Source organism: Antechinus flavipes, chromosome 4, assembly GCF_016432865.1.
Source record: "Antechinus flavipes isolate AdamAnt ecotype Samford, QLD, Australia chromosome 4, AdamAnt_v2, whole genome shotgun sequence".
Lineage (NCBI taxonomy): Eukaryota > Metazoa > Chordata > Mammalia > Dasyuromorphia > Dasyuridae > Antechinus > Antechinus flavipes.
In genome coordinates this window covers 194413854-194434882 of record NC_067401.1, presented here as the reverse complement: position 1 = coordinate 194434882, position 21029 = coordinate 194413854, and the positions used below count along the sequence as shown (strand labels likewise).

General features: G+C 40.0%; 1 protein-coding gene and 1 long non-coding RNA gene across 3 annotated transcripts; one reads left to right on the top strand and one right to left on the bottom strand.

The window, feature by feature from the left end:
- The first annotated feature begins 4 nt into the window (after window positions 1–4).
- LOC127561179 (uncharacterized) lies at window positions 5–3496 on the top strand. Its single transcript, XR_007953476.1, has 2 exons — window positions 5–93; window positions 2734–3496. It is a non-coding gene; the product is annotated as an uncharacterized LOC127561179 (long non-coding RNA).
- A 722-nt stretch (window positions 3497–4218) lies between these two features.
- LOC127561176 (probable E3 ubiquitin-protein ligase makorin-1) lies at window positions 4219–14750 on the bottom strand. 2 transcript variants are annotated; one of them, XM_051996463.1, is made up of 8 exons: window positions 14642–14750; window positions 7767–7829; window positions 7313–7530; window positions 7060–7178; window positions 6690–6856; window positions 6349–6459; window positions 4691–4799; window positions 4219–4593 (listed from the first exon to the last, which is right to left on the bottom strand). In XM_051996463.1, exons 1-8 carry the CDS (start codon window positions 14713–14715, stop codon window positions 4465–4467), a joined length of 990 nt encoding a protein of 329 aa, XP_051852423.1. In that variant the 5' UTR covers window positions 14716–14750; the 3' UTR covers window positions 4219–4464. The 2 variants fall into 2 exon arrangements, with proteins under 2 accessions (XP_051852423.1, XP_051852424.1); XM_051996464.1 differs by having other exon boundaries at window positions 4480–4606.
- Window positions 14751–21029: the final 6279 nt, after the last annotated feature.

Below are 21029 nucleotides of genomic sequence, written 5' to 3'. Positions count from 1 at the left end.
TACGGCCCGCCCCCATCGCCAGATGACGCGAGAAGGGGCAGTCCTAGAAACGAGATGGGACTACTACGCACGCGTGACTCGCAGGCTGGGAAGGTGAGCCTAGATCTGGGCGGGAGGGCGGGGCTTACAGGTAAATGGGACTCGCGACCAGTAGAAGCATAGGAGAAAGGGGCGGGGCTATAGTGATTAGGGGCAGGGCACTTGTGGAGATCAGAGGTCCAGGGCGTGATTTGAGAAGCCAAGCCGGGGGTGGAGCCTTGGAGAGGAGCGGGACGCCTGGAGGCGGAACCAGCACTAGGCGGGAGCGGAGAGGAGGCGGGCTTCCCGGCCCCCGCGCGCTCTATCCGCCTAGTGGCAGAGCCCCGTGAAGGCGGAGCTTTCTATTTTATTCCTCTCTCTCCGCGTGAGAGATGTGTCGAGAAGGTTTAGGGTGGGGACAACTGAACATAAGTAAAGGAGGGAATTTCAGAGGTCGAAATATTAAGAGATGGAACAGCGGTGGGCGACAATAAAATCTAACATATATTCCTTATACACATATTAGGACTAGAAGAGACCATCCATTCTAACCTTTTCATTTTACAGATAAGGAAACTGAGGTACATACATAAAGCTACTAAAGGTCAGGCAGGATTTGAAATTAGGGTTTCTTAACACCTTCGTCCAGCTCTCTTCTCAGCACAAGGCAGAGATGGATCAAAATCATGGTCATGGGCTTGGAGGAGGAGGATGAAGCAAAAGGCCCCGCCAGCATATGGTCCCCAACTACGAAAGGAAAGGTTTGAGTCGGATGCCGCCACTCCTCCATCCTGGAGAGCGAGCAACCAGTGGCTGCTAGGTCATTGCAGCATGGTGCAAGGCTAAGACACTCCCGGGTCATGTTAGCCAACTTGGTTTGATGAGACCAGCTGGCAAGGATATGCCAGTTCCTCCTGTCGGTGATGCAGAACATAAAGATCCTGTGTGACCAAGAATCAGGTCTTTAAAAATCCAAGATGGAAAGAATGAAAAGTTCAAAAATGAAGAGAAGTTTGTGGATGATAAAGCCAAGATCGTGTGGTGGAAAGGGAGAAGAAAAGAGAAAAATAACCATGGGATAGAGGGATATGCTGCATGGAGATGAGAATACAGGGAGAGATGATGGCTGGCTTAATCCAGGGCTTGGATGGGAAACAGCTGTGAAGTTATTAGTAAGATCTAGGGAAATAGGTCAATTATTGGGCCCTTTATCCTGCAAGGTATTTATGAAGAGAGGGGAGGAAGACTGACTGTGCCATCTTTGTAGCTACATCCCAGGATGGTGGGAAATGAGACCCACCTAGAAGATAGTATTTAAGTAGTATTTGTACAAGGTTGCTCATCAAGCCTAATGGCTGAAGCTTGGTTCATTTAATAACCAGGAAGGCTATGAAAAGTTCCAAGCAGGGTGACACTAGGCCTTTGAGGGACCATTCAGTAGAATTACTAGAATGGAAATTCCATAAGGGGTAGGTTTGTGTCTTCTTTTAATTTTGTATCTGTGTCTCTGATAGTTTTCTTCCTGTTGTTCAGTCGTGTCTGATTCTGTGACTATATTTGGGTAGTTTTTTTTGGAAAAATATTTTGCCATTTCTTTCTCTAAATCGTTTTACATCTTATTGGATAAACTGAGGCAAACAGGCAGTGTCCCCAAGTCCAAGAAACTTTCTACAAGTGGCTTCCAATAGAGAATAGAAAGAGAATATTGTAGAATGTAGAAGGGACAGGACCATATTTAGTGGTGCCTGATTAAGCTCTTAATTAACATTTAAAGTTTTCTTTAACAAAGGAATTTTTTTTTTTTGGAGAGGGGAGGCAAAAGAGATGTAAACTAATGAAACTGATGCTTTGATATTACATTTCATTTATTCTACCTTTGATGTGCAAATGGATTATTTATATTTTAAATTTTGAAATAAATTTTAAAGAAGAGAAAAATAGTCAACAGACATTAAGAAAATAGAACGGATTTCCCAGCTCTTCTGGTATTTTCCTCTAGTTTTTAGTTCTTATAAGGTAGTGGAGAGAATCTGTGTTCCTTTCATTGCTGCCCTGCTTCTCCATCAAGGGTTGATTGGTATCCCCCCAAGTACTCACCCAGAGTAGAACTAGAAGTTGTTTCTCTGGCAGCCACTTCTACCTAATGGAAAAATTCTCTTTATAGTTAATGGAAGGATACAGACTAACTTCTTCCTGGTTTATGCTAGGACTTTCTCTAGAAATATGTTCTGTCAGCCTTGGGGATAATCTGGCATTCGTTCCAGTGGATCCTCAGGCAGTGCTGAGGGGGAACAACTTTCTCTCCCCTAACCAAAGGCCCTCTCAGAGGGCTCCACCTGAAGCTGTGAAAACTAAAGAGTCAGCTTTTGCTCATTTGAGCATCCTACCTGCCCTCTCACTTTCTTAAGTATTACACTGGAGTAAAGAAATATTTTTAAAATATTAAAATATTAAATTAAAAAACTAATATCAATAAATTTATAACCCAGAGTAAGACCTTCAGTCCTCTATTGGAAGGACATAGAAAAGAATTTTAGAGGATGAAGAGCATGAATAGATGAAAATCTGCACTGGAGGCAGTGGCTATTATAATATTAGATACACACACATTCCTTAGGTAAGGTGGGAGCTGCTGATACATTGCTAAATTACTGATATCCCACAAAAAAGAGGCTGACCTAACCAAGCTCTTTGCTTCTCTACTATACATTACAGATGCAGAATAGATTGGAGTTTGGTTAAACGTCTGGCTTCTCCGAGAGCCACAAGAATGAACACCCAGAGTCATCCACTCCTCACTTGATACAACAGATGTTTTCTTGAGTTTTGTTGGAAGTGTTAAGTAAACTAGGAGAATTTTCAAGAAAGGAATCTATTAAGACTTTAAGAATCATCCCCTAAATGCAAGCACCATTTGGATATCATCCAACCATCATCCTCAGTCACATGAAATTTATCGACTTCTAGAACTCAAGCAGTGGAAGGTTGTTGTACCTAGTATTCAACTCATTGCCTGTAGATTGCCTTAGCAAATGGTTTCTAGGGTCTTTATGATGAAAGTTCTCCTCTCCTGCCCTAATTGATTCATTTCAGTGAGTAAGGATTGTCACATGTGTCTGTAACCATATTTGCTTCAAGAGAAGGGTATCCTAATCATTCAGTCAAGTTCTGGAGCCTTTATTATGATGCTTCCTACTAGACCTTGAGAAGTAAAGGTTAAGAATAACTTTTGTCCTCTTGAGAAGAGCACTAATTTTGGAATTTAGATCTCATCAACACTCATCAGCAAACAGATTTTGAGATTTTGACCTGTAATCTCTTTGACCTTGAAATGAGTGTCCTTATTTGTAAAATAAGGCTAAGATTTTTACCATTTATTACATATATCTCCTTGGTTATGTTAAGCTCACCTAATGAATACTATGCTATTGATTGCCTACATGGGGACTTTGTACCTAGTAAAAGTCTGAGACACTTATTTCAGATTTCACCCTGTCTTTCTGATCTTCATGACTGATTATACCTGGAGTACAAAACAAGAGGTGAAAAAGACTGGATGTGGTACTGGCTAATGCATGATGGTCAAGCTTAGTTAACAGTAAAAAGTCCTATTCCCAATTCCTGAGAAAGGTTAGGGTCAGTTGTCCTCTTTTTCACGTGAATTAGCTTCTGCTATCAAAGCACTATGTAAATGTAGGATTATGGTGATAGATTTTAATATAGATTTTCTCTGACAGTCACAAGGAGAGAGAGTTCAAATAACATTCCTATTTCTCGGGTGGACAAAGAATCTTTAAAGTGAGTGATTTATGCAGAGATCTTCCTCCTGACTCCCCCAATTCCTTGCTCATTTCACCATACTGCACACTACTTTTCCTTATTTTGAGGCAATCAGGGTGAAGTGACTTTCCCAGGATCACACAGCTAGTAAGTGTCTGAGATTGCATTTGAACCAAGAGTCTCCTGACTCCAAAGTCAGTTCGCTATTCACTGAATCACCTAGATGTTCCCACAGAGCTTTTAAAGAACAGCTTTGCTAGAGGAGGGAGAAGAGGGAAGGAATCTGAGAAAAACAAGGATCAGGTACTATCTTGTGAAGAGGTAGCTAAGAACACATAAATATATAATCTACTTGCCATGTGAGGGTAGGCATTGTATCCCATGAGTCATCTAAACTGAACAGATGACAGACACCAGCTCTAGTGATTTAAACTAGTTTAATTTGTTTCAGAATGATATAAAAAGTTAAAAACTAAGGCCCAAAGAGAACAAAAAAGAATGGGGACCTTCCTCATGGTACAAGATTCAGCCATTCATTTCTTCCACCCTGTCCCATTGCCAATATCCCATTAATGCAGACCATGGAGTAAATGGATTCTTTCCATATGAACTCTTACTCTGCCTCTGAAGAGCACCACTGGACATAGTTCCTGCGTCACAACTCCCTCAGGAATCATCAGAATCACTGGATTTGGAAAAGGTTTTCTTCATTGTTATGGAGATGCTGATGGTATGGTCAAGGAAATAGATTTCTTCCTCATCTGTGTTGTTTGATGGTTCACTCGGAGTCAGAATCTGGGGGAGGAGACTGAACCGAGTTGATCCAGGTATCCCATTATTACCAATCAATCTCCACCCTACAAATCCCTTTTCCCTGACCCAGTCTACTTACAGAATCCCAATTCTTTGTCCAGGAGTTGGGGAACTGGTGCTGGTATATGCAGTCAGATTTGAAAGGACAGCGGCCTTTTCTTTGGATGAAGAACTTACACTGAATTTGGCTGTGAGAGGGGCATGAGTTAGGGAAGAGGACAAAGAAAGGTATGAAGAAAAGAGCATCAGTCTCAACCCCAACAGCCCCTGTGAAAACAAGTTTAAAAAATCCTATTTCATTTTCCCTCGGCTAAACTTGGTTCTGTAGGTTAGGACTTGGGATCATAGAATTCAGAACTAAAAAGGTCTTTAAGAGAGCTAATCAAAACCTAATTTTATAGAGGACAATAAGTGGCTTACTTCCCCCAAGTCTGTCTTGGCAGAGTCAAGATTCAAAATCAGGACTCTATATTCCTGATTTAGCATCTTTCCTGCACACAATAGCACCTATAGCTTGGAGTGCTGAACTCCTAGTGCCATTGAGTCACTTGTGAAAAAGCTTAAAACAAGCTCTCAGTGACTGAAAGGTAGACTCTGAGTGTATGTGTGCATAAGTGTGTGTGAGAATGAAAGCGTTGTGTGAGAAAGTGTATGCATGTCACACACACACACACACACACACACCATCTCCAAGGTAAATGACAGATGATTTGGAATAATAAAGGGACCAGCCTTGATGCCACATGATGAAAAATGGCATTTGGGCTGAACCCTAAAGAAGAATTGAACAGATGGGGGGCACAGAGGGAGCCAAGGCTGAAGTCATCAGTCATCAAACAGGCCGAGTAAAGACTCCGAGGTGAACTAGAACATGGTATACTTCCAAAACAATAAGCAGGCCTGTTTGTTAGGGTGGTGGACATGGGAAACAATACCAGATGCAGTTAAAAAAAAAAAAAAGTTGAGGACCCCCAGGAGGATCAGCAAAAGCTATTTTTCATCTTGATATCACTAGCACCTAGAGGACTGTGTTGCCTTCCTCTGGAACCTGAGCTGGTAGAGAGCATGGAACCAGAGGGGGCTTCATGTCAGAACTGGCCTTTCTCTAGGAAAAGAGGCCTGGCAGCAGCGTAAGTATACAAGGAAGATTCAGAGGCCCTGAGGCCGGCAAAGGCCACTGCAACAGCCCAGCTAATGAGATGGAATGAAGTTGGGACAGTTGAAGGAGGAGACTGAAATGAAATGACAGGATTTAGTAGCTGCTTAGATGTGAGGTAAAGGTTTCTAGACTGGGAAAGACTGCCACCTGGTGGCAACAAGTATGCTACAAACATCAAAATCAGAGATGGTAGAATGTCTAAGCTAGAAAGAGGAACAAACTGGAATCCTGAGAGGCAAGGAGTACTAAAAAACTGAATTAGAGTCAGAGGCAGTTCTGGAACCTAGTCTCAAAGTTCTCATTATTGATACTTCTACTCTAAAGGAAACTAAGCCACAATAAACTGTCAATCTATAAAGCAAGGCAACAGTGCCTTGTGCCTCAGTGACTATAGGATGGGTCCCAAAGTCAAGTCACATGAGTAATACCCAAGTTCAAATCCTGCTTCAAATACTGTCTCAGCTGTGAGACCCTGGGCCAGTTGTTAACATATGTAAAGTTCTTTGCAAACCTTAAAGCAAAAATATAAATGCTGATATTGTTTTTGTTTTTAAAAATTTATCAATGATCCATCTTACCTTGTTCGATCCTTAAAGTTCTTGATGAGTTGCTCCTTCTCTGGTCCCTTGCTTACCCAGAACTTATAGGGGACAAAAAAGTTGGAATGCACTCGACACTCGGGACAGGCCCTGCCAAGATGGAAATATTGTCTTGGGGTGTACAGCATTGTATCTTAAAGCTCCTTTCTCAGATTCCCCACCACTGCTACCACTATTTTCCATATTCTTTCCCCTATGTTCTGTTCTTTCTCTAGCTTCCCCTGTTCTCTCGGACTTTGGTCAATCACTTTTCTGGTCTTCCCCTCTTTATCTCCATTATCCCTCCTCCTCTTCCTCCCCTCCACTGCCATGGCACTCACTTGATGATGTCTTTAGGGTAATCTCCCCGGCTCTGGCGCCAGGTCCGGAGACATTTCACACAGTAGGCATGGGAACAGTTGGGCAGAATGGCAAAGTAATTGTCTGGTGGGGGTTTGTCCCAAATCTTCTCCATACAGATGCCACACACTACATCCTGGGTCATTTCCTAGTTTTGCAAGCACCACAGCCCCGAGTCAGCCCACCTATAATTTTATCCTATCTAGTCACCACTTCACTGATCCCTCTATGGAACTAAGTTATGGAGTTACTTTTCCAAGCCCAGAACTATTAGAAACCACTGAGGCTTCTATTAGTATTGACTCCTGTACTCTTCTCCCCACCTTTCCCCACCTTCTATTTTAATCCTACCATTAGCTCTGGAGTCTGAGTTCCTGGGGACGTGGAAACATTCTGCTCTGGGAAGGAGTCAGGACTGGGATCAGGCTGGGTTCCAGCCTCCAGGTTGGAGTTAAGATTTAGATCACCTACTACAAGGAGAGACTGGCTTCAGGTAGGTAAAGATGGGTCAAGCCTTCCTCTTTCAGATTGAGGAAAGAAACATAATCCTGGTTGACCAGAAGTCCCATTTCCCCTCTTCCAACCACCCTAATGCTCAACTCACATGGTATGTCCAGAGGGTCAGAGAAAGTGCTGTTAACTTCCTCCTTTGTGCCCAGATGCTTCATACCAGATCTCCCACCATCTTGGGCACATGGTGGACTAAACTCCTCAGGTACTGAATGTAGGGTGGCCGGCATCAGCTCTGCTCTAACTTCTGGCAGGGGCAGAGGAGGCTCTGTTGTGCATTCTGAGGAGCCTGGAGCTTGGGAGTGCTGATACCTATGGGAGGAAGAGAAGTAATCCTAGACACAGTGGGCATGGGTTGGTGCCCTTTGGGGAAAGGTGAAGAGGAGCAGCTTTTCTTCTGATTGCTTCTGATGAGGTTAGCTAGCCTCATACTCTGAGCTCTGAGGAGAGCTGGATAGTCAGTCTCCCTGACACAAACCCCACCATTCACTGGGTCTGGCTGGAGAGTAGGAAGAAAAGAATGGACTTGGGGCAGGGGTAACTCTTACCTGCAATCATTTCCGCGAAAACAGAACCCTTGCTGAAAGTACCTGCAGACTGTCAGTGACTGCCTGTCATAAGAAAAGGGGGAATTCCATCCTTAGTGACAGAATTCCTGAGCAAAATACCTGTAATATGATATAGATAGATAGGATACTCAGCAGCTAAACCCATGGCCCTAGGCTTGGTCTATGCTTCACGACAAAGTCCTGTCTCTATCCCCTTCAATATAATCCTAATTCTTCTCTATGAAGTTACTATGAATAGATAGGGTCATGGAATATTACTTCAATTAAGTAAACATTTAATGAGTTGTGAGCAGAACTGAGATTTGAACTCCAACCTTTTGACTCCCCTTACTTGGATGGCTAATCAAGACCTCCTTATAGGATTATATGGAAGGGGTCTACCAAAGCTATTTATAAAACCTAAGTTCCATTTAAGTTCTAAATTCTATGATCCTACTGAGTGAGAATTTTCTTTAGTAATGAAAGAATGCTGACTTGGTTCTCTTCAAATTGATGTTACATAATCTCAACTGGATCTTTACTGAAGCAAGGTAATCCTTTTATACTTCCCTGATTCACTTTGCCACTTACCAAATTGTCAATTCCAAACCTTTTCATCCCTTTTCATTTTTCATAGCACCTTTTCTCCTTACCCCTCTCCCAAGCTTAGAGACAAGGGCTTTGTCTTTCATTGGGGAAAAAAAAAAAGCAACAACAAAAATTATTTTATATGAGAACTTTTTCTTCTCTTATCTTATGCCATTTATATATACCTTTCCCCATATCTTTAATGTTACCCTGTCACATAAAGAGGTAACTCTTTTCCTTTTTAAGACAAACTGTCTAGAAGAAAAATCAGACTAAAAGGGAAAAATCCATGAGGAAGTACAAGTGATTTCATTCCATCCTACTTTCTCCAGCAGACTGTTTTCCTCCTTCTCATTCCCACTCTCAATTTTTGTTTTGTTTTTGTGAGGCAATTGGGGTTAAGCGATTTGCTCAGTAACACAGCTAGGAAGTGTTAAGTGTCTGAGGCCACACTAGAACTTAGGGCTTGGTGCTCTATCCATTGTGCCATCTAGCTGCCCCTTCACTCTCAATTTAAAAAAAAATTGTTTGTTTGGAGACAATTGAAGTTAAGTGGCTTGCTCAGGGTCACACAGTTAGTAGGTATCTGAAGACAGAGTTGTACTTAGGTCCTTCTGATTTTCAGTCTATTCATTGCATTTTTTCCATGCTCAACCACTCACAATCTTTGATCTCTAATGGCTGATTCCCTACTGTCTGTAAACATGCCCTTGTCTTTACCAGCCTCCAAAAAACCTCCACTTGATCATCCATCTCTGCTTGTTGTCATTCTTTCCTTTCTTTAGTGACTATTCTTGAGATTAGATAGACAACCTTCATTTCCTTTCATCTCTCTCTCTCTTCTTTATTTTTTTTAATAGTATTTTATTTTTCCAAATGGAAAGATAATTTTAAACATTCACCTCTGCAAAACCTTGTGTTCCAAATTTTTCTCCCTCCTTCCCTTTCTTTCTCCTTCCCAAGACAATAGGCGATCCCATATAGGGATTCTTTTAAACATTGCCCTATTTGTCATGTTTGCAAGAAAAATCAAAACTAAAAGGGAAAAAACCACAAGAAAGAAAGAAAAAAAAGGTGAAAATACTAAGTTTCAATCCATATTCATTTTTTATAGGTCTATAATGTAGGTGGCACTTCCCATCCCAAATCTATTAGAATTGCCTTGAATCACCACATTGTTGAAAAGAGCAGTTCATCATCATATAATCTTGTTACTGTGTACAATATTCTCTTGGTTCTGTTTACTTCACTCAGCATCAGTTCTAGTAAGTCTTCCCAGGCTTTTCTGAAATCAGCATGCTCATCATTTCTTACAAAACAATAATATTCCATTATATTTATATACCATAATTTAGTCAGTCATTCTCCAACTGATGGGCATCCACTCAGTTTCCAGATCCTTTTCACTACAAAAAGAGCTCCTACAAATATTTTTTCACATGTGAGTCCTTTTCCCTCTTTTATAATCTCTTTGGGATACAGACCCAGTAGTGAGACTGCTGAATCAAAGGATATACAGTTTTATAGCTCAGATCCAAACCATTGTCAAGTCCCAGTTTTTCTTTCTAATTATCCTTCGCACTTCTTGGTTTTTCTTGACTCCTTAAGATGTATATTCCACAGGAGTATGTTACTGATTCTCTCTCCTGTCTCTACCTCTTTCTTAACAATCTCATTCACCACCACAGATTCATCTACCATCTCTACTTCGATGACTCCAAAAACTTTTTATTTCATCCTGTCATCTTTTCTGGGCTCCAATTTTTTACCTTCATCAAGCTGGCTTTTAGTCACTTGTATATACCAGCACCTCAAATTTAATCTGTCAAAAACCAAACTATCTCCTCAGACAAACTTATTCCTACTATTTTATCTATTTATTCCATTTTGTATATGCATATCCTAGTTATGTATGATAAATATGTATCTTATGTTTATTCCTATTCCTATGTATCCTGTTTATTCCTGTTGTACCTACTACTCTCATCTCCCATATTTTTGAACTTGAGTTATCTTCCATATTTCTCATTCCTTGAGTGTTCTCTCAAGTTTACCTTTGTATTATATCATCCTTTCCCCTCCACATTCATATCTTCTCATTTCTATTGGAATGTAAAGACCTTAAAGAGCAGAGGGGAGGAATCTGGGGGGCACAGTAGAAAAAGTACTAGCCCTGAAGTCAGGAGGATCTGAGTTCAAATTCAAACCCTGGGTAAACCACTTAACTCCGATTATCTCCAAACAAACACAATTTTTTTTTTGAAAAGTGAGAGTGGAAATGATAGAGGGAACAGTCTGCTGGAGAAGGTAGGATGGAATGGGATCACTTGTACATAGATAGTTTGTCTTGAAAAGGAAAAGTGTCAAATTATTACTTACTAGCTATGTGATCTTGGGCAAGTAACTTAAACCTGAATGCTTGTTAAAAAAAAAAAAAAAAAAAAGACCTACAGGGTAAAAGACTATATCTCTTGGGGGGGAAAGTGGAAACATTAAACTCTTTTTCGATCCATTTATACACTTAATTATAAAACAAAAGAGATATGTTGACATTTATCCTTCTATATACTATAAGATCCATGAGGGATAAGGCCTTGTGTAAATTTTTATATTTCCTCAAATACCTAGCATAAACAGGTCATAAAAGAGCTTCCTAGGGGTAAAAAAAAATCAGGATCAAATGGATTTACAAGTGAATTCTACCAAATATTTAAAGATCAACCAATTCCAAATTAACTATAAAGGAAGGAAGATGCTATCCACATCTAGATAAAGAATTGGTAAATGGAAGTATATATACTATGATTTCACCTATGTCTTTGTGTGTTTGTGTCTAATGACAGCTTTTTCTAGGGTGAGATAGAAAGGGAGGAAAAAAAAAACCCATAGCAGAAAACAAAAGAAAAATGAGAAGAAACCACAAAAAAGCAGAGTAGCTTTGAAAATGATGTATAACAGTTTTTAAAAAAAGTAAACAATATGAAATGGAAATTTGTGGTTTTAAATTGAATCCTCTTCTTATGTTGTGCTGTGTACACAGAAATGTTTTTTTGTTTTGTTTTGTTTTGTCTTTTTGTTTTTAAGTTCAAAATGATTTAAAAAACTCAACCCAAACAAATACCTAAAATAGAGTAGATACTTAATTGTCCGAATGAATTCAAGGTGAGGAAATTAAAGTGTAAAATTAAGAGAAGATAGAACCAGGCCTAAACCCCTGTAGTTTAATGGCAGAATCTTTCTTTTTCTTTTTTTGAGGGGGGCTGGGTAGGAAGGAGCAAAAGGAGGGCAAAGAGGAGGGAGAAAAAGATCATACGAATAAGAGCACAAAGACAACTAAACAGAGCGATTATATTAGGAAATAATGAGAAAAATTTGACTAGGTCTGTTAAACCAAGGTATGAAAGGTTGTGGGTTGTAAAAGTCTCATAAGAGTTTGGTCTGAATATCAAACATTTCATTTCCTACTCAACTACACTCATTTTGGATACTTTAGCTGCCTAGTAAATGCATCATTGGGAAATTTTATCATCTTGTAAGATCCATCAGCCTTGTTGTCACCTCTGGTCATTAGGGGTAGAATCATAATCCCCCTCCATTTAAGATCAGGGAAGGGGACTAACATCTCATTGCCCACTAATATGCACTCATTTTAAATTTCTTTGATCTATTCTACCATCACCCTCCTCTACTCTGCCCTATTCAACGGACAATCTCTGTCTCCCTTTTCTCCACTGTCAGCTTTCTTTTGTTTTTCTCTCTTCTGTCTTTAGATTGTAACCAATAGAGGGCAAGGACTTTCTCTTTCATATTTGTATCTTCAGTGTTTAGCACAGTGCCTAGCACATAGTAAGAATTTAATAAGTTTTTATTGATTGACTAGATATGAAGGAGAAATTGGGAGTTATTGAAAGTTTCTAAACAAAAAAAAAATCCATCATGAACAAAGTGAAATATACTGTGTACAAAGTAAGAGCAATGTTCTGGGATGACCACCTATAATGACTTTGTTATTCTCCGTAGTACAATCATCCACAACTGTTCTGAAGAATTTATGATGAAATTCCAGCTTTGTGATTTGTGATTCATGTAGTAATATGAATAACTTTAACCTTCTCACTCCTCTTTTCTGAGCATATTGGCTTCTCTGCAAAATAAGATTGGAATCAAACTCTAATCTTCCTCCTCTAGTTTGATGATTCCATGATCCATGATCCATGATCCAGAATCAAGGAATGACATGATCCTGTCATTATAAACCTCCCCCAAATTAGGAATCTTAGTTTTTTTTTAAACAATACTTTTACATGCATAAAATATAATGCATAGGATTATAAAAGGAACTAATTATACTGAAATGCAGTTAGCACAATATTTTTTAAAAAAAAGTTCATAGATCCCAGTTTTGAATTAGATTGGTGGATTAGCAAGAGATGGAATGGGGATAAGGTAGATACATAGAAGAAAGACTTAGGAGGTCCAGGATTTAGAGTCTAAAGGGAAGACATCTTCAAATCTGGTCTCAGATATTATGTGATCCTGGGCAAGTCACTTAACCCTGTTTGCCTCAGTTTCCTTATCTGTAAAATAAGCTGGAGAAGGTAATGGCAAACACTCTAGTATGTTTGCCAAGAAATCCGAAATTTCTTCACAAAGAATCTGAACAAGTGAACAGCAAAAAATTTTGGCAAAAAAATGTTTAGAAGACTAGAGGATTTAAGGTGAGAAGAAAAGGCTAAGATAGCCAGGGAAACAAAGGAGAGAATGGACAATACCAGCATGCACAGCACAATAATATACTCCTCAAAGAGAGGTTCAAGTAGAAGTTGAATTGAATTCTAATTCCCTAGAGTCCCTAGGAAGGATTTTAGCATCATTTTATAGGATAAACTGAGAACAAAAAAGGGAAAGTGATTTGGTGGGGTTTCTCATTATTGGGGAAAGTGCTTAGTTTTCTTTGAAGAAATTTATAAACAGGAATCATTTATTGGCTTGAGAATGGGACTTGCATAACCAGAAAGCTAGCATAATTTCAGGCTTCTTGTTCCAACATTCTTCACTTTATACTACCTATGTGGACATTTGAGAAGGTGATTCAAGAAAGGTGAAAGGTGACAATTAAAAAGAAAGAAAGAAAGAAAGAAAGAAAAGACAAAAGAACCTTTCCCTTATAGGTCTGCCAAGGTTTTCGCCATGAAGTTCTCTGGTGTTTGAGTAAATAGAGGAATTTTACTGGAAGTCTTTCTCAATCCCTCTAAAAACCTTCCCTCTGTTGCTTATTCTTTCTTATTTATCCTGCATATAGCTTATTTTGTATGTTTTTACTTGCACAGTAGGTGATAAACTCCTTGAAAACAAAGCATGTCTTTTGTTTCCGGAATCCCTAGCATTTAGCACCTACTAGTAATTGCTTGATTAGATCAAAACTAGCAGTCTGGAACCTTAGTTTCTAGTTCTGGCTGTATCATGTTAATTCAACAAACAAATGAAACCCTGCTATATGTTTTAAGTGACAAAGGCCGAAAAACAAAAACAACAACAAAAAAAAACAAAAAAGGATAGGCCAACCCTCAAGGAATTTATATTTTGCTTGGGGGTGAAGAGAAGCAAGAGGGACCACATTTACAAATTAATAACATGCAAAAATGAGCATTTAGTAATCTCAGGCTAGGGGTGAGGATTTAGGAGGACACTAATGGGTGAGGGTGGGATCAGGAACAGCCTCCTGGAGATGGCTCCTGACTAACTCTGTGAGAAAGAGACAGAGAGGAGTGGGGAAGAGACTAAATCCCTCTTAAAGGGACAGGATTAAAATAGATGGACTCCAAAGTCCTTTTTAAATTCTAACAATGCATGACCCTTTCCCAACTCTCTCGTGTTCCTTAGGCTTTCTCAGGTATATTTTGGTAAGAACCCCAATATCCAGTTACAAACACCGAATCCAAATCCAAATCTGGTTTTTACGGGAAGGGACCTTAAAGATCACTGAGAGAAAAGAAAGGGCCAGGGAAATGAATGGGCCTTGCCCAAAGCTTCTACAGGTTATAAACTAGTGAGCCAAGATTCTGACCAAGTTCTAAACTGAAAATCCTGCATTTTAAGGCCCCACCTTTCCCTTCTTTCTCCCCATCTCCCAAGTGTAAGTGAACTGATGCCTCTCAGAGCCTGTTAAATTTCAAAAATTAAAAGCTAAGCCAGTAACTAAATGTATGCTATTGAATAAACCCCTTTGAATAAGGTCAGGAAAACTCCCTCCTCCATTTAGGAACCCCAGCCCTTGCCCTTCATACCGGCCCCAAGCACAAGGACTGTCATTGCTTCCACTTCGGCCACTGCCGCTGCTGCGACCACCAGAATCAGCCATTCAGACTGGAGTCACAGGAACGAGTGAGTACCAGTTTTTTCCCACCAATTATTTATCCTAATCTTGTAAGGGCCAGGCCAATGGGAGGAGGGGCCTATCACTAATCAGCTTCAAGATTAAACAAGAAGCCCTTTTCTTCCCAGACCAAAAGGCAACTAGGACTTGGATTAGATGGAATAGAATGGAAGAATAAGAGTTTGGAGATTCAAACAAATGGTTAATACATTTAAGCACCTACTTTGTTCCAGGCACCATGCTAAGTGTTGGGGGATACAAAATACATCTGCCCTCAAGGTGCTTACAATCTAGTGAGGGAGATAACTGAAAACCATGTATAAACAAACTCTATACAGGATAAATAGGAAATAATTATAAGAGGGATTAGGAAAGGTTTATAGAAGTCAGGGACGTTAGTGGGGAGCAGTTCAGAAGGGAGAATGTTCCCCAGCACTGAGAGAAGATGGAATTTCTTGTTCATGGAAGAGGGAGGAGACCAGGGTCACTGCGTTGAAAAGTACCTATTAGGGAATGTGGTTTAAGAGACTGGAAGGTAGGAGGGGGATAGGTTATTTGATCCTGGGGGCAATAGGAACCAGTGGGATTTATTGAGTAGGGAGGATAGTGACAAGACACTCATGGAGGAAGGTTGATGATTCTAAGCACTGTCTATTGATGTATCACCTATTTGGCATTTATGTATTAATATAGAATAGCAGGGCTGGAATAGTGCTAAAAATCCTCATTAAGGATAGATTACATGTACCTTTTACTTGATTGTTGAGCCCACACCAGCCCCAGGGAGGTAAGGCAGTAGGAGGGGGATATTAGAGATCACCACAATATCCAATCCTTTCCTTTTACAAATGAGGCACCTGAGGCTCCAAGACAGATATCGTGCCCAAAGTCACACTGTGGCATAGGTTGAACTGAGATTTGTTTCGTGTGTGTGTGTGTATGTGTGTGTGTTTTAGTGATGACACCAAGAATTCTATAAAGCATCTTCAAGGCAGGAACCAGGTTCTCCCATTCTCTTTATGCTGCTTGGTCCCATAGCCTAACACTGGGTGGGGCACTTGATGAAATGCTCCCTAAGTAGGCAATTACAGGATGAGTACTTGTTGATTGGTGGAGAATTGGGAGAAGCTGGGATGAATAGTTTTATTAGGTTGCTTTGTCTTGGGGATTAGCCCCATATGTGTTTTCAAGTTCTAGCTGAGTCCCGTAAAGGCTTTGAGAAGAAACCTTGGGGGTTTTAGGCAACACTGCCTGAATTGAACTCGGAATGGTGAGTTCTCTTAAGTTTTTTTTTGAAGGAAGCAAGGAAGGCACTAACATTAAGAGGGGCTGGGAAGTTCTTCCTGTAGAAGGTGGGATTTTAGCTGGGACTTTGAAGCAAGCCAGTGGAGACAGAAAGCAAAGATGAGGAGCAAATTAAGTTTAAAAAGAAGGGCATTTTGTCATTCTGGGAAAGCCTCCCTTCTCTCTGAGGAAGTTTTATGACAAAGGGAGTCAAGGTAGCCCTAGAAAAAGGCTCTCTGGTGAAGGAACCCCTGAAGATGAGATCAGGCAAGGAAGCAGGATCTGGAGAACCCAACAGAGGACCTCAATGCCCAATTTTGTGTGTTTTTTTAAAAATTATTATCTCCATTTCATTTTTTTAATTAAAGTTTTTATTTTAAAAACAAATGCACGGGTAATTTTTCAGCATTGATCCTTGTGTTCCAAATTTTCCCCTCCTTCCCTGCACCCCCTCTCCTAGATGGCAAGTAATCCAATATATATTGTACATGCTAAAATATGTCAAATCCATGTTTGTACAAATGTCTCCCAAGGCCCAAATTTGAAACTATCATTATAAATGCTGATGCCTCTAAATGACTATTCCTCCTCACTAGCTGCAGACCTTGCCTGTACTATTCATTTCAGGGAAAAATGTTCAATATCTCTTATATGCAAGGCAGCATGAAGTATTTGCCCTTAGAAACTTCTGTTCAGCTTTGGGGAGAGGCGGGTTGTGACATGTACAGAGGATAGACCTGTGATTTCATAGGTATTTAGTATTTTTTGTTTGTTTGTGCTTGACTCTCTGTGACTCCAATTGGGGTTTTCTTGGCAAAGATCTTAAAGATAAAGTGCTTTGCCATTTCTTTCTCCTTTTCATTTTACAGATAAGGAAATGGAGGCAAATAGGATCAAGTGACTTGCCAAGGGTCACACAGCTGATGTCTGAGGTTAGATTTGAATTCAGGACTCCTTGATTTCAGGTCCAGTGCTCTCTATACTATGCCATCTACCTGCCCTTTCATAGGTATAGGAATTCCCATCACAGGCTAGCATCTACAACTTTAAGGACTTGCCTAGAGCAACTCAAACTCAAATTAGAACTATTAATGGAAACAGTTTTAAAATTTATTATCTTTACATTTTATTGAATTTTTATTTATTTTGTTAACTACTTCCTGATTACATTTTAATTTGATTTAGGAGGCACTTAGAAGTGTTGCCAGTGTTGACATCTCTGGCCTAGAGCACAGAGAGATTAAGTGCCATGACTGGGCCAGGATCATACAGTCAAAATTTGTTACAGCCATTACATGAACTTGGATCTTCCTGACTTTACAATTGGCTCTCTATTTACTGTACCAGGATGCTTCCCTGACATGTACACTGGTAAGAATTACAATGGGGTAGGGAGTAAAGGAGTCAAAAGAGGAATTAAAGTACTCTAAGAATATCTGAGAAAGAAGAGTGCCTTTAGAGTCTGGCACTGGACTAGGTTTTTAAAGAAGGATCTATGCTTTCAAGTTGCTGCTTGGGTAGACAAGACAAATAAATACATAGAGTTCTGTAGTTCAAGGCAACAATATGAGAGATGAATCAATGGGGTAGCCTAATGAGCACCAGCCCTACCTAAGTTCAAATCTAGCTTCAAACACTTAATACTTATTAGCTCTGTGACCCTAGGCAAGTCACTTAATCCCAATTATTTTGCCAAAAAGAGACAGAGAGCTGATAAAAGACTGTGTATAATAAATGCCAAATAAGGTTGTATAGGGGTTCTGAGAAGGGGGAGATCACTGAGGGTAAGAGAGGTGGGAAGATTTTATGGGTGCAGGAGGAGAGCCAAGCCTTGGTCTATGTGAGAAGATGCTTGACAGGGACACACGAGTGCTCCTTGGTCCTCAACAACAAATTCTTGTAGCCTATTTTACAAGTAAGGACTACACTGCATTTTCTATCCTAGAGTTGTTGTGGAGAAAGTGTGTTATTATTATCTTTATATTATTATTGAACTATGAGGAGGCCATGGAGTGGTGGAAGGAGAGGAAGAAAGGATTGCTAAATAAGGGAGCCAACCACAATGGAATGCTGGGTGCATTATATAATAGGCAAATTGCCTGCTATACACGCACTTATTAACTGATCATTGATGGAGGAGAGGAGAGCAGTGGATTCCTCCATATGGGAGTAGGGGCCAATAAGATGTAAAGAGTAGGCTACTGTTTTGACCTACTCATCACCTTAGTAATCTCCAAGCACTCCCAACTTTTCAACTCCAGAGGCTGGCCCAGACTAGGAAAATGTGGGTGTGGGCTCTGTGGGGGTGTTTGCCTTATCTACAATTTATATTCTGTAATTTTTTCTTTTGCTGAGAACTTTGATGAATCCTTTAATGTGTACTCTGTATTTATCAAATAAGCAAAATTGTGAAGTGCGTGAAAGGGCTCTGATGCTCTCTCCCACCTCTCACTTCTATAGCCCTCTCTACTCTCTAGTGGTAACTTCCTACTTCTGGTAGTCAATAACCTTATGCAGTCCTGGACAATCTGATTGCTGCAAAGCCCCACTCAGGCCTGCCTTCCCCAAGAAGCTCCTTATTCAATGCCAACAGAACTTAGCTGTCCTGTGCCCCATGACATCCTTGATAAGGGATTTAAAAAACCTCAAACATTACTTTTTGATTCTCCAAGTTGTTAGTCTCCTTCCCTGCCTCCCACCATGAGGGACTTTTAGGTATGATAAATGTCTCTGTAAGGTAGTATTGTCAGTTAACATTTATTAAGTGTCTACCACCGTGCTACCACTATGCTAAGAACTGGGAATACAAAAAAAGGCAAAAAGACAGTCCCTGCAATTCAAGAAGCTTATAACCTAAAGGGGGAGATAATGTGCAAACACATTTATGCAAACTGCAAGATAAATATGAAATAATTAAGAGGAAAAGGTCTAGAATTGAGAAGGTTTAGGAAGGTTTCCTGTAAAAATTGGGACTTAAAGAAAGCCAGAAATGTTAGTAGTCAGAGATGAGGTGGGAGACCATTCCAGATATGGGGAAGAATCAAGAGAAAATTCCTGAAGCCGAGTGTCTTATTCCTAGAGCAACAAGGAGATCAGTATCACTGGATCTGAGAGGACATGTCAGGAATAAAGTACAGGAAAACTAAAAAGGCAGGAGGGGATTAGGCCATAAAAATCAAAAAGCATTTTAACATCTCTGTAAGATACAACTCCTATAAGTGACCAATCTAGGTATTCTAACATAGGTATCCTGTTTCCTTCATGCCCTTAATTCTTAGGCCTCCATCATTTAACTTCTTTTCTTCATTTAACAAGAAGCTATTGAGTCCTTACTATGTACTAAGTATTAGGGGGAATAAAAAAAAATGTAAGATGCTGTTATCAATCCTCCAACATCTTACAGTGTGGTTGGTGTTAGATGTACAGAAGTATCAAGTAGAAGATTTGGGGGGGGATGGGAGGTGTGAAGACTAGGTTCCTATCTTGCCCAGGGTAAAATTTTTTTGGTCACTCATGGGTCTGATTTAAGTATTGAATGGCACAGAAACTTTGTCCTGCTCCATTTTTCTGACTTGGTCCTTAACTCCCAGAGATTTCTCCACATTGGGGATGTTTTTAGTACTGGCATTGGATCAGTCACCCTTCTTAACAATAAAGGATGCACCATTGCATTTGAAGCCTCACTTTTCACCGAAGCACTCATTTTGGACTTCTTTGCCTTCTCTATCGCGTCCCCAGAAAACTCACTAGGAAATATCACTATATTGCAAGATTCAATCAGTCTTCATCACTAGTTCATCACTACTACCTCTGCTCCTTTCCTATTTTCAGGTTTCTTTTTTGTGTTAGATTGTAAGTTTTTTGAGGTAGGACTTTTTTTTTATCCTCTCCCTTCTTTCCTACACCAACTAGTTGGAAGGGACATTTTCTGGGAAGCAGTATGGTACAGTGCTGGACTCAGAAGTCCAGGAAGATGTAGGTTTGAATCCTGTCCTTAACGCTGGTTGTGTGATCTTAGACAAGTGCCACATTCTCTCTCATTTGTAAAATGGCAAGTAACTGCTTTTTTTATTTCCTTTTGTGCAATCCTAACAGATTGCAAACTTCTGGAAGATAGTTTGTCTTTGTATTCCCAGAGCTTAGCACAGCACCAGGCACATTTACCCTGTCATTACCTTCAACTACTGTTCTACCTCTTCTTTCTTTTAATGAATAGTTCCCTAGTTAGAGCTGGTTATCCTCACTAGGTCCATTTCTTCTCTTCTGAAGCCTTTACAATCCAGCAACATGCCATTAACAGACTGTGCCTATTCTTTTCAGTTAATAGTGATTTCTTAACTGCTAAATCTGAAAAAGGCTATCGCCTTTTTTCCATCTTTCTCGATTTCCTCAGAAGCGTTTGACACTATAGACCTATACTTTCCTTAGCTTCAAGAGTGCTCTCTCTTTTGCTTCTCTTGTCTTTCTGACTGCCTCCTTGCTGGATAATTGATATAATTCTTTAAACTTTTAAGTGCTTTACAAATGCCATTTCATTTTCATCTTACAATCACCCTAGGACGTGCTATTATCTTCATTGGACACATAAAAAACTGAAGCAGATGTCAAATGAGCTGTACAGGGTTACACAGCTATCAAGAGTCTGAGAATGCATTTGAACTCGGGTCATTCTGACTCTAGGTTCAACCTAAAAGCAAACATCCTTTAAATCTGTCCTGGGTTCTTCCCTCTCAATGATCTCATTGGCTTCTAAAGGTTCAATTGTTATCACTAATTAGCCATAATCCTTCTCTTGAACTCTAGTTCCACATCTCCAGCTGCTTGCTAGACAAATCCCACCAGGGAGATACAGTAGGTATGCTGATCTTAAATGCAACACGGCCAAAATGAAATTTATCTTCTCTGCTAAACTATCCTGTTTTTGTTGAGAGCACCATTTTTTCAGTAACCAAGGTCTACAACCTCAGTTATTCTTCCTTCACCATATAGAACCGCTGCAAGTCTTGTTATTACCT